The sequence below is a fragment of the Bactrocera latifrons genome, unplaced genomic scaffold, assembly GCF_001853355.1.
Source record: "Bactrocera latifrons isolate USDA-ARS-PBARC rearing strain unplaced genomic scaffold, ASM185335v1 scaffold_113, whole genome shotgun sequence".
Classification (NCBI taxonomy): domain Eukaryota; kingdom Metazoa; phylum Arthropoda; class Insecta; order Diptera; family Tephritidae; genus Bactrocera; species Bactrocera latifrons.
In genome coordinates, this window is record NW_017534553.1 from 474,445 (window position 1) to 488,332 (window position 13,888).

General features: G+C 32.9%; 1 protein-coding gene across 2 annotated transcripts; it reads right to left on the reverse strand.

Moving 5' to 3' along the window:
• Positions 1 to 990: 990 nt before the first annotated feature.
• On the reverse strand, positions 991 to 3,887 carry LOC108974869 (myosin-2 essential light chain). Of its 2 annotated transcripts, XM_018942981.1 has the most exons (3): positions 3,779 to 3,887; positions 3,694 to 3,721; positions 991 to 1,862 (listed from the first exon to the last, which is right to left on the reverse strand). In XM_018942981.1, the coding sequence occupies exons 1-3, from the start codon at positions 3,779 to 3,781 to the stop codon at positions 1,450 to 1,452; spliced, it is 444 nt and encodes a 147-aa protein (XP_018798526.1). In that variant the 5' UTR covers positions 3,782 to 3,887; the 3' UTR covers positions 991 to 1,449. The 2 variants fall into 2 exon arrangements, with proteins under 2 accessions (XP_018798526.1, XP_018798518.1); XM_018942973.1 differs by lacking the exons at positions 3,694 to 3,721; positions 3,779 to 3,887 and adding an exon at positions 1,934 to 2,100.
• Positions 3,888 to 13,888: the final 10,001 nt, after the last annotated feature.

Below are 13,888 nucleotides of genomic sequence, written 5' to 3' on the forward strand. Positions count from 1 at the left end.
GCTGTTTCGACGGGGTCGGACCAAAGGGAAAGGGGTGTTAGATGGGTGGGGTTGGTTGGGCATGCAAAGAGGTGGTCAGTGTCATGCGGAGACTCATTGCATGCAGGTCATCTAATGGTAGGCCCAGGRAACGTGCTGTTTCGATGGAGTCAGACCATAGGGAGAGGTGTGTCAGATRTGTAGGACTAGCTGGGCATGCAGATGGTTAGGGTCATGTGGGGACTCGTTGCTTTCTGGACTTACATATATGTCGGGGTCGATTCTGTATAAGGCGGAGTTTGGTCGGACCAAAGGGAAAGGGGTGTTAGATGAGTAGTGTTGGCAGGGCATGCAAAGAGCTGGCCAGTGTTCAATTCCCACGATAGCCGGTTCTACGCACTGGAATTAACCCCGTTTTATTGGGCTAAGGGCTGTTTTTTCGTCGATCTAACCCCGTTTGGATCGGTAAGTGTTAATCGGGTTTGTCGGGGGGTCTATGGTTGATTTAGGGAGTGAAATAGTGGCGTGTAGGTGGTACTTGTTGTAGCTATAGTACCAACAGGAACGATTGCCGCACTGTGGTGTTATTTGGCAGCGTACGAYACTCTCTACTCACATTTAGTGTGCACTTGACTGATGTGACATTCAGCCGTACTGGCATGGTGCCACTACCTGTGCATTAAAGCCTAAACAGGTTTTAAGTTGGGTTCATCCATTGCATGTATTACACCCTATGTTAGGATGAAGCCTTTTAGCGCAAACGCAGCAGAAAAATTCMTCYRGACTCAGGTTGGACTCAATCCAATCATGACAGTCTTAACCTAAAACTCACCGATCCAAACAGGGTTAGATCGCCGAAATAACAGCCCTTGGCCCGATAGAATCCGTGTCGATTCCGGTTATGCCGAAGCATTAATGCTTYAGACGGCATCTAATAATATCAGAATATGTTTTCTTTTGGTAAAGTATTTTCACACAAGATATAATTCCATTTTTAATTTTGTGTAAAAATTAGTTTAATGTTTTTTTTATTGTTAAACATACATAAGTAATAATACGCCGTTACAATTTTAGGTGTACGTTTCTTTTTTATAGAGGGATATGCAAATGTTGCCTTGATCAAGTAGCAAGCAAGTTCGAACATATTAAAGAGCTACATACATTGCGCATCTATAACAATACAATTAAATATAGTACATGAATATACATATATAAATGGTAATTCAGTAAAAATTCTCGAATTGGCAACATATGTTCATATACTTGTGGAATACTTATGGTTTGATATAAATATTTACTTTTTAATTTTATTTTACTTTTGTTTTTAACTTCTTTGTTAATAAGCAATTCGCATTAATTGTTATGGAAACAGGTAGGCTTGTAAAGGGAATTATAAATGTTTTCAATATATATATTACTTTTAATTACTTAAATGCAGGCCACTATTACATATATCAACGGCACTTTCACCTAACCATTCATGACCATACGCACAAACTCTTCATAATTCACATTGCCCTGTGTATCTTCTTGGTTGGTCATTAGTTGCTCGACCTCTTCATCGGTCAGTTTTTCACCCAAAGTGGTTAGTAAATGTCGCAATTCAGCTGATGAAATGAAACCGCTAGCATCCTTATCGAAATGGCGCAGACCTTCGATGAAATCGTCGGCAGTGTCACCAGAACGCGCCTTCGAAATCGCTTGGTAGATGGGTAGGAAAACTTCGAAGCTAATGCGTTCATCCGGCTTCAATTGATGTGTGCACTTCTTCACATCCGATTCGGTGGGGTTTTGACCGAGCGCACGCAAGCACTCACCCACTTGACTCAATTGAATTTTGCCATCACCACGATTGTCGAAGAGATTGAAGGCTTCTTGGAATTCTGCAAACAAAAAATACAAAATTTGCTTTTATAATWTAATTTAAATATAAAAAAATTATGAAGGAAAAAACCTTCCACAGTGGTAAACGAGTTTTTAGTTGGCGGCTCGTAGATGTACATTGTAAATAGTTGCAACAAGGAACAAAGGAACAACACACAAATTAACTGCTATATAGTAAATCGATTTGTTATGTATAATCAATAAAACTTTGCAATATTTACGCAATGTGTTGCATGATACGCGCAACCGACGACTGAATTGCGCAAAAGTGGTTTAGTGATGTGCCACCGCAAAAACATTGAAGGTGAACTTGCGTGCTTGTATAGGGACTGACTGTTGATGAATGCACAGAATAAAAGTAACAAAAATAAATTCTTATAGTATATGTATATGTATATATTATTTGGAAAAACAATACTTTTTTTTTATTTATGTGTGCGCTTTCATATGTCAGAGCTTGGCTTTAAGTGTACATATAAACACCCTGTATTGGTATTTACTACCAATGTAGTTTTGAAATTTCATCCTTATATGGTAAAACATGTTTTTTCAAAGTGCAATGCCTTTTTAGTTGCAACTGCACCCATTTATCCCCACAACTGTCGTCATTAATGTTGTAACTGCCTTAATGGTTTGCCAAAAAAATCGGAAGAGAAACTTGTAAAGATAATAAAGCGTCTAAATCTGATTTTAAATATAATTAAAAATATTTTGAATCAAATTTATTAGAATTTTTAGAATGGTATATATGTACACACACTAGTTGAAAATACGATTTAAGAAGAAAAACTGTATTTAATAGATCATTAGTTTGATAACTAAATTTGAGAATTTCCTGATACTAATCTTTTGTGTATTTCCACTACTATTTTATTATCTAACTTATACAAGTATTTTTATAACTTACAGTCTGCAGTTTTAATCGGCCAAAAAATATGGGCTAAATCGCACATTTGAAAAATACAATAAACCAGAACCTTAACCGCAGCATAAATCAATGTATAAAGATGTAGCCACATATACATATATATTTCATTTAATTTTTTCATATTTTCATAATTTGTACGCAAKCTAATAAATGTTATTTGGCCAACAATGCGTAGCTGCGTACAAATCGTTAATATTGACCATAAAATGAACGAACGTACACAGCGTTTAAAATTTGCCAAATATGGTAAAGAAACTGCCATACCTCGACATAAATAATTTAACGCTGATATAAATAGGCAGTTTGCAGCAATTCAATTTCATTTTGACTTTAGCAGTATACGTAGAATGCTAAAAGTTCTTYAACACACACTAATAAATTATAACTTCTTCCAGCGGACCGAAATAAGTTTTATGTCAAAGCAGCTGTACTGCATGTACTTGTGTAGCATAGTAGTGATCACAACTTTATACAAATTCTTCATACACTTAAGCCAATAATCGCAAAATGGTGTATATTTATTGATGGAGTCATCGTTTGCATTTATTGTCGCACGAACGCTACGTCAATTACCGTAGTGATATCTTTTCATTTTTTTTTTTTTTGTTTATTTTGTGCTTTTTAAGTACTTTGGTATGTAAAACGGTTACTCGATCAAGGTACAATGAGTCATCTGCTTGCCGCAAGAAATATGTGGACCGAGAAACAGTGACTATCATCTTAATTTATATATGCTCAGAAAATTGTAATGCTCTATTAATGTTATAATAATGGTTGAAGGGTGTTTACAATTAATACCTTCAGCAAAGTACACATTCAATGCTTGAAACACACCCACTGCTTTTCCGTACAATCTACATTCTAATATTTACCACAGGCCCTTGTTTTCGTGTTTTACTTACCGGCTAATTGATCTTCGCTGAAGTTTGTCTGCAAAGAAATTATAATATATTAAATAGAATTAACTTTAGCCGCTTTTAAATTTACCATTTTCGTTAATATTTTACTGAAGAAATTGGAAAGTTTAACAAAATTATAGAAAATTTATACACGTCAAAACGACTTCAAGTTCTTTTTTGGAATGTGTCAGCAACTGACTGGTGAAGTCGTTGCCAGCTTATGAAGAGAATGTAGCTGCCACTTAATTAGGAATAATAAAATAAAATTAATTTATGCGACAAAAGATGCATTTTTAACCCGGGCGTTAAGTGCTAAAAAATTGCTTTCAAATTGCCATACTCTCTTACTTTTCACTACGTCACTTACACTTTTCGAACTTGAGCATACTCTTAACATCAATTTTTCTAGTCAACTCGGGCAAGTTTACGATCGAATTAAAACAGCTGATGACATTGTTTTGCAAACAAATGACTTGCAATTGTTAGTAATATGAATATTTCGTTACATATTTATAGATTGATAGCAAAATATAAGTGTGTCAATCCATAGTATTATTGAATTCGTTCAMAATTTTCAAGAGTTTAAAGGGGTTAACATAACGATGACATCTTGAAACTATCATATTATTGATTATCAAATTGCTTGCAGCTTACGATACGGGTTTCAATTTTGATAAGTAGCTCGTGTGACTTGAAAGGATGATCTTAATCGTGTAACTGCAGCGTAAGAATATATTTGCAAACACATTGTTAATTATCAGTRGACATGAACGAAGGTTTAATTTTTCTTTACTGAAATTTTTGAGTTAACAAGTATTTTGCTATAAACGAACACATTCATGACACGTTGTCATTTCATTATAATGGCATATCCCACAAAAAGTGTTGAACGATACTTTAACGCATTAACGAAGACACTGCATTCCTATATAAAGCGGCAACTTTACGTCAAATTTCACTTAAATTCTGGAATTAGTACAAAAGAAATAAAAAACAAAACAAATTTATTTATTAATACTACTTTCAATAATTTTTACTAACATTAAACATGAAGCAGTAAATAATGCGTCAAGAAATGTTTAAGAAAAATTTTTCCTTAACGCCCTGTCAAAATTGGATCTTTCAACTCTCTGCCTTTCCACTGTCTTTATTTATGTAAGCGCCCTAAAAAATCTATGGACATTGGGAAGTTTGTACCGTAATTTACTTTAATTTTAAGAAGACAGTTAGTTGAATGAAAGCATACTTCTAATTTTTCTGACAAAACAAATATCTGACCGGTGGCATTATAGAATAACGTTGGTTTTATAGAATAACGTTGAGAACTCAAAAAGTTTTTAAATTCAATTAACGTTCTGTTAGAGACGTAATTAAACTTTACGTCACTGACGTATTGCTCGTTAAACAACCCAAATTTTGTTCAGCACATACAACCCTGAATGGAGTTAACGGAAAGAGAAATAAATATGTAAAACAAAACGGAATCCTCCAAAAATATTTGCAACAAGAAAAATAAAGGAAATAAAGAGAACTAAAAAGAAAACAAAATAAAATTGCAAGCAGCTGTGAGCGGACAAACAAGTCATTCGTCCAGGAACAAATGCAATACGAACAACTACGCATAACGACTTCATGAATACCAGAAACTGCTTTTAACATAGTGCATTCGTGTTTGTTTGTGCTTCTGTGCGAAAATTCCGCGTTCGTATATATTCTGTAGTTCTGTATTTCGTCGGACAACTTTCAATTGGAAGACAYAAGATAAAGCAAAAGAAAATGACAAAAACAAAGAAGTAGCGGAATTTTGTATTTTGTTCACCGCAATTGCTTGGTCGCTTGGTTCAGTTCGAAAGCTATTCAATTCGCTGTCAGTCGTCGTCGACAACAATCGTTCATTATTCGTTATACAAGCTCCGCAATAATTCTGCGCGCAGAAGATYAGCAGGGAGTTGAATATAATCGAATAACTGCATATAAAATATCTAATCTAATTSGAAAAATTTTCTTGAAAATTCTTTGGAAAGAATATTTGCTGTTAAACGGTAATGTGTCAATGTTCTCACAATATGTTAGTGTGTGTAGAAGTTAATGAAAATTCGATGAAAAGTATTAAATCGAATAGAGCTTTTGTAGCAAAGGAAAATTTAGAAGCGCAAATTGGCCAAATATATTGACGCGAATGTGTTAATTGCGTTCGTAAGTGTGTGTTTTTGTGTGCGTACTTCCAATTCGAGTATACTTGTGTATGTGTGCATTGCAGTCGATTTTTATTGCTGAACGGATCTTARCAGCAGAAAAATAAAAGTTACGGAAGTGCAAAAAAATATATGTATTTATTTAAAAGTATTTTTTAAATAAAAGTTTGTGAAAATTCATCACTGTATAAAATTGGCATTGGAAGAGTTTGACGCTGCTGTGGTCAGGAAAGAAAAGTGCAATAACAAAGATTGTAAGTCAGTGGAGTGCAGGAAAATCAATCAAGAATTTTCAGTGTATTTTATATATAATGCAGTAATTTAAACGCAATGTAAAATAGCATATAAGAGCAGATAATATTGCAATGATATGAAAGTAATTAAGTTTGTGAATAATCAAGCAGAAAAACAATTCAATTCGATGATAACAAAGAGCATAAAGTTGAATATTCTTTAATTTTGCATATTCTGCTGTTCGCATTTAACAGCTGATAAAAATTAATAAGTGGTGACAGCAAATAAATAAATAAAAAACTGTCCTAATGTGAAAATCTTATCATATTTTCATAGGACTACTGCAAATCTATCTAGTGCGACAAAGGGCGACTTAAAATTGCARCTAAAAAGTACATTCTGATAGGTACATTTATAGATATTGGAATGCAACTTTTCAATTGCAACTTTCCATCGAAAGCAGTCCAATAAGAGTCTAGTGCAGGTCATAGATTAATAAAAACTTACGTAAATATACAAATGACTGATACGGAAAGGTCGTCACGGTAAATTTTTTAACTACGCATTTTGCATGAGAGAAAGCAGTGAAACAAAACAAAGAAAGATAAAGGCAAAGAAAAGTGGCCTGAAATCTCATAACACAGCTATCGTGTGACAAGTATTGTATTTGTAATTAATTGCTTTCTGCTCAAAAAGCCTATTTAGTTGCAAAAGCGTTTTATCTGCTGTTTAAAATACCGAAAAAAAATATATATATATATATGAATAACACAAACTTAAATATTTTTTTGTTTGACAACGAGTTGATAACGTCAATTGTTATCACAGTGTAATATTCGCCGTGATATTGTGCCATACTGGTGGTGGCTTCGTGCTTATTTTATATGATTAGGTAGCAATAACTCCACAGTGACAACTACAATTTAAACATAAAGTTGCAAAGATGACTAACAATGCTACCAACTCCACATCTCGATTTCGCTCACAACGTAACGACGTAAGTTAACATTTTTCACAATATACTTAAATGCATAGTACATATGCATGTACTGATATCTTTTTTTCAGACACATGTTCTTGAATACCATATGAATACATTTATTTATTTTAGTTTTGGCATAGACGTACATATTTACACTGTACAAATTCCCTTTTCATTTGAAAATCATTCCTTTTACCTTTTTTTTTATTATTTTCAGAGGACACTTATCTGCAGCTATGCACATATAAATACATATACATACTACCTTACGTACTTGTGTATTATAAATACATTATTGTATATACGTCATTGAGTTTTCATACTTAAGAATTATTATAAATTTTACTATTGATATTATTTAGGTTTCAAATTATTGTACATTTTTTCATTTGTACATATGTATATTTAACTGTATACATAAATATTTTTTATTGTTAAAAGTTAACAGTTAATTTTTCTTAACCATATTGCCCTTGACTCTGAAGTTTTCAAATTGTTTTACTCTTAATTTTAACATTTATTTACATTCACTATCAAAATTGAAATCTCACAAGGGGCGTTTGAGAATCCACGTTGTGTTGGATTCACATCAAAGTTGTTTATGCTTTAGTCTGAATATCCATACTTCACTTTTTTGGTATACATATCTATTTATTTGCTTTTTATATGAATTTGCTTGATTCTTATAAAACTACATGTAATCTGGTCATATTGAAGAACATTCTTAACTATTCTCAGTTTGACAGAAGTGGCATATTGAATGAAAACAGAAGGACTAAGTAAATTTTGCAATGTTTCATTTTCAATTATTGTTAATATAAATTATATCGTCCTTAAAATATATGAAAAGTTGATTGCGCTTCAGGCGCGTTGTCAGAAGATGACCAGTTGAGCCAACGTAGCCTTTCATGTTGAGATCATATCGAATAATTCTTGGCATCCTCTGTTTCTGAGGGGAAGGCATTCGCGAACGGTTTTTGTGGCTGAATGGATTCGAACCACGCAAAGTCGACTACTTTTCTTTCAAATTTCATTTTGTTATTTCCATATGCAATACAATTTTTTTAGCTCCCCACTCCTATCTTAAGAAGGAAAATAAAACATATTTTTAATATTGTTTTTTTTTTTTTACAAAATATGAAATATTTTATTCAAACCTTTTATTATTCCAAAGCAACACATTTTACAAAGCTTACGACGTCATTTCCGGCAGTCTCTTGAAAAAAGCTGACTCAGGGCTGACAGCAGAACTTCTTACATGATTATAAAAAGTAAAAAAATACGTGTTTTAGCTTTTTGGGGAGAAAAGAACATGTCCAAATTTTCAGATCGATTACTCAAAAATGAGGGACTAGTTCGCGATAACCGACTTTGAAAACGAGCTCAACGCGATCGCCTAAGTTTTCAAGGCTGTATCTCCAAAACTATTATTTAGATGAACTACAGAATTTAGGACAATTTTCTAGAAATGTTATAGAATTGAATAGGACAATAAAAATTGTTGAATCGTTTATTATGGGTCCTCACATCATACTAACTATCCAAACTCACTCTTTTGACGCTCAAGCTGGTGTCAGCAGCGCTTAAAATTTGCAAATAGCTCAAATAAGGTTGATGCTGGCCGCCCCTTTTGTCGGATACAAATACTTGCCTGTCGTAGGAGCGCATAACATATTTCGTCCCTGATATTCTGTTTCCCTCCGTATGGGAAAGGATGCAGGTACAACTTGTCGAAACACACAGGTCGTGTCAAAAATATTTACATCCCATACATTGTGACAAAAAAGTACCCGGAAATTGTGAATAAAACGCAAAGTATTTAATTATTCGTCAATATTTATTTTGTTGCTTTCAAAGTAATCCCCACCAGATTTAATACACTTTTGGGGAGGGTCTTCAGATTCTTCAGCGAATTTTTTTTTTTTACCAAAGAGACTATTTTTGCGAAAAATTCAACTTTATCGGGCTAAGTCAAGCAAGAACTATTTTCAAACACAAATATGCACAAAAATCCCTYGAACGAACTCGCGAGAAATGTCGAACTCTTGTGCCATCTCTCTAACTCTTATCTGACGACTTTCAATTACCATATTCTTGACGTTTTTAATATTTTCATCAGTTGATGAGAACGAAAGTCGTCCAGATCGAGGCATGTCTTCTCGACCATCCTTGAAGGCTTTGTACCACTTGAAGGCTTATSTTTTTGATACAATTGAATCACTTTAAGCCTCCTCCAACATTCTTAATGATTCAGCATCGAACTTTGACAAGAAATACAAAATTTGAGGCATAGTAATTAAGGACAGTTCTACTAAGTTAGCAAAAAATTTTTTTTAAAATATCATTTATCCGGGGAATTTAAATTATAATTTTTGTCACAAATTATGTATATGCAGGCAAACATATATCCATAAGTTACATATGTACGGGGTCGATACGCTATTTATTCATTCACAATTGCATTGCTTCCTACTGGCAAGCCGTTGCGTGCCCATTTGTGCCAATTTAAATTTGCATTGTGTGAAATCTGCAAAGATTTTGTGGTCCATTTCCTAACAAACATTGCTTTTAATTGCATTAATTTATCTTTTTTCATGCTTTGCATACAAATTTTCAATTAATCTGGACATTTTCACAGCAGCGCAACGCAATCGTACCTTTTCTTATTGAAGTGAGCAACTGGAGCAACATGCAAATACATAAATTTGTACWTAAGCATGTATGTATGCCAAAGGAAACACGCGAGTATAGAAATTGTGTGAAACACTTCATTGCGCCCATAMGAAACGCGATCTTTTCATATCATCGTGCATATGTAGTAAGCGTATATCTTTCAATTTGCCAGTAAGTAGTGGATATTCTTTTGCATTTGTTGCTTCGCTGCTGTTGCTCCGGTTTTGGTTGGTCTATACTGGTGTAATGGCGTAAACACGAGTGTGCTTCGCGTATTTTGCTGCATTGTACGCCAATAAATTATAAGTGGGTGAGATGCTGACATACATACACACAAACATATGTGTATATAGTACACAACTTAACAACTAACAACCACCGACTCTTAATTGTAACATAATAAACAACTTATTTAAGGTGTTATTGAAGCTAATTAATTGCATGGACTGCAAGGAATTGTGGGATTTTGTTGCTTATTCTACATACTTTTGTGTAGGCAGTCAACGGAGCATAAATATTGATTAGTTAACCTAATTTTTATATATATTATTTTTATGAAGTTGGTAATTATTGGCATTGAGTGTACAAGTTTTTGTCATTCTTCGGAAAAAATAAAGGATTGATCCATTTCGGGGTTCCTTAGTTTTTTAAATAATAAAAAAAACACATTATCATTCGAAATACCACTCTTTGGCATTTATTTTTTTGAAGACTATCTCTTTCAAATGTCAGCTGCTGCTACGTACTAGTTGGTCCATCCCTTGAGTCCAATTTTCGATGACTCGTTCTAGCATTTCCACTGCTAACTGTCGTATGTCACGCGTGAAGTTTTGCTCCAAGACCTGAATCGAAGCGGGAAGAAGAAGTCTAAAGAAGTGATATTACACGATCTGGAGGCCAATCGACGGGCCAAAAACACGAAATTATCTGCTCGCTGATGCATTCTCTCAATAAATCCATTGGTTCATGCGATTTTTGGAAGTGGCGCCATCTTGTTGAAACCAAATGTCCATACGAATTTATTAAGGGAATTTCTGTTATGGTGAAGATGTTTTTGTTCTGTTTCTTAGTAAAAAAATTAAAAAAACTGAAGAGTATCGAATCTTAATTGTAGAAGATGGGAAGAGGGGTGAAACGTATCAAAAAATATTTCATTTCCGTCGAGAGACAAGAAAGATTTTTGAATATTTCAAGAGGAGGGATAGATGCAAGATTCAATAGGGAGGAAGTCCATGGTCCAAAGTTTCTATACACGCTGAGCGACTTGTACGAAGAAAAGCTCCAGAAAACATTAAAATTTTATTGCGTTATTTGATTGAAAGTTTTGGTTTGGATGTTTAAATTAGTACAATGAAAAGAAAAATRCAAACATCTGGTTTTAAAAACTATGTCGTAAAAAAATGACCTATATTTTCCATTTCGAGTACGAAAAAAGGACTGGAGTTTGCAAAAAATCCAAACTTACCAACCTCATAAATTTATTTGGTCCGATTAATTCAAATTAGAGCTAAGGAGTTAAAAACACGTTAGGGAGTGTGGTGTAAACCTTCGGATCGCTTAAAACCAMGGTGCATACAATCATCAGTGAAGCATGGAGGATGTTCTCTCATGGTTCTCAAAATTTGCTGTAGGTAGTGTATTTAAAATCGATGGACGAATGACGGTTGCTTCATATGTTGACATTCTTAGCGAAAATTTGAAAATAAATGCGTAAAAAGTGAACTTGGGGTCTTTTATCTTCCAATAAGATAACGACCGCCAACGAACATTTCGCCTGACCACTCGCTTTTTTGAAGAAGGCTTAAAGAAAAACTGGCTTGGMCAGCTCAGTTACTGGGTATAAATCCAATTAAGCATTTGTGGTTCATCTTTGATTCCAAAATACCAAAAAGTAGCCGTACAAACTTGGAATAATTTTTCWTAGAGACGAAGCGTCAATTTGATATTATTCCAGAGAAAATATTAGAAAGTTTGTACGAGGCATGCCAAAACATCGTCGTGCAGTAATTCAGTGTAAATAAGGCAATATTAATAAATTTACTTTCAAACCAAAAGTTTTGTATTTTCATTTGACCACTTTTATTTAAAAGACCTTTTTTTTTTAAATGGAACAAAATTTTTTCTTTCTATTCTGGGAAAAAATATATTACTTTATAATTTGTTACTTAAATACCTATGTAAATGTAATATTAATGTATGAATTATTAATTGTTTATTTTAATAAAACTGCATTGAAATAACGTCTGTGAAATTTATACTTTCATTTGATGCCTAGTGTAATATCATCACGAAATTCGGCATAGATTTTTCCAAGGCATCCACCATATAACATAGACAGTAAAATTCTTGAAGAAAAATTAAATATTTTTCAAATTAGCAGAAGAAACCCAAAAATAATTATATATCCTAGAAATTATTGTCTATGGTCATAAACAAAAACTACGGCTTTCAAAACAAAAGAAATTGCCGTTATACATGTTTGATAAAGCCTGAAAGTGAGGGATTACTATTCCTTTATCTTTTTTGCAAAAAAATATTAAGTTAGTTTATATAAAACCCTTCACATATGCATTTTTAAAGCATAGAATATCATGAAAAGTTCTTTATCTTGATCGGTCAATTTGAATGGTAGCTATTCATATTCATGTATAAGTGCCACTTCTTTTTTTTTGAACACCGTAATTTTTGTTTATGACCATAGACAATAATTTCTATGATATATAATTATTTTTGTAGCTAGCTATGTCCCTTTATCTATATAATAATTGCTAATATAGTATTTAATTCTATTATTTCCATTTAAAATAAATATGTTACTCATACGCCTTGTAGCCCAAATATCGTTATTGACCATATATTTTTACCATATATTTTAAATTTATTAATTAAGAGTTCTCTTATCAAAGATTGTGGGCAAGTAATAAGACTAATTCTAACAGTCAAATCATTCCATTTGTTAGGTTTTGTAAAATTCGATTTCTAATATTTGATTTTTCATTTTAATATATTTTTTTGCAAAAACTTACAGTTCTTTTAAATTTTAAAGATTTATTTTTCCAAAAAAATTTTGCAGATATTTAAATTGTATTTGTATTTATTGAAATTACATTTATTTAAAACTTAMCAGTCTTCACTATTTACAGAAGTCGTCAACAGCTGTTATCCTTTACATTTATTGCTCTTTGACTGTTAAAATTGCGATTAAGGTTTTGTTTTGCATTTACGTACTCTAGTTGATGAATTTAACTCTTCCACTCGCCATTAGTTACCACGAAAAATAGTTTGCAAAGTTTGGCAACACATTTTGAATATTTTATACTTTGAGCATCACTGGTCGATTATCTTCACTCTTTTGCTTTTATTTGGAAATCTCTTTGTAAATGCTATTGCTCTTAGCTACTATATTTYATATTTATCTACAAACACACTCATACCTTTGTAATATGTATTTATGTACATAATACACACATACATATGTAGTTTGCGTCAAAACAAAACTCAGCTGTGCGCGTGCAGGTTGGCTCCGYTCACCGGTAATGGCAACCCATATTCTACATACCCCACAATTATCTACATTTTACACTGTACATATATACAAGTTTTCAAGCTTTACAGGGTATTACTACTGTCAAAATGTTGAATCTGGTTAGGTTAAGAATAAAAATTTAATTAAAMAATTTTTAAGTTGTGAAAAGTATGCTGAAAATGTGACTTATTGTGTTAGACACTAGTCAAACATTAATCGATTCGGAAATTAGATAGAGCTTTTTGAAATGTTTTGAGAGGGTATCGACTATGGTTGGAATTACTTTTGAGCAAAACATCAAGTTAAGAATTAAGTTGTAGGAAAAGATTTTATTCGGCCAAGGGCTATCTTTTCGGCWTCTTCTCAGCAAACACAACCTCGAACGTTGAKTCACAGAAAATTCAACATTTTAATGACATAATTTTTTTGAAAAGAGCATTCATATAATTTTAAAATCCTTGATAGTTTAGAAGCCTATCGCTCGAAACAATTTCATTTAGAAAGCTTTCTTAAGTTTCTCAAGGCAAAAATCGAAATCATATAGCAAAAAATATATTTTCAGGATTCAAAAAAATCTGATAATTTACG

Bases quoted from the DNA above. Each gene is read 5' to 3' on its own strand.
- LOC108974869 (XM_018942973.1), bottom strand. From the start codon at position 1,982: ATGTACATCTACGAGCCGCCAACTAAAAACTCGTTTACCACTGTGGAA. The intron at 1,863-1,933 runs GTTTTTTCCTTC...TTTTGTTTGCAG, and splicing joins CTCGTTTACCACTGTGGAAG to AATTCCAAGAAGCCTTCAAT.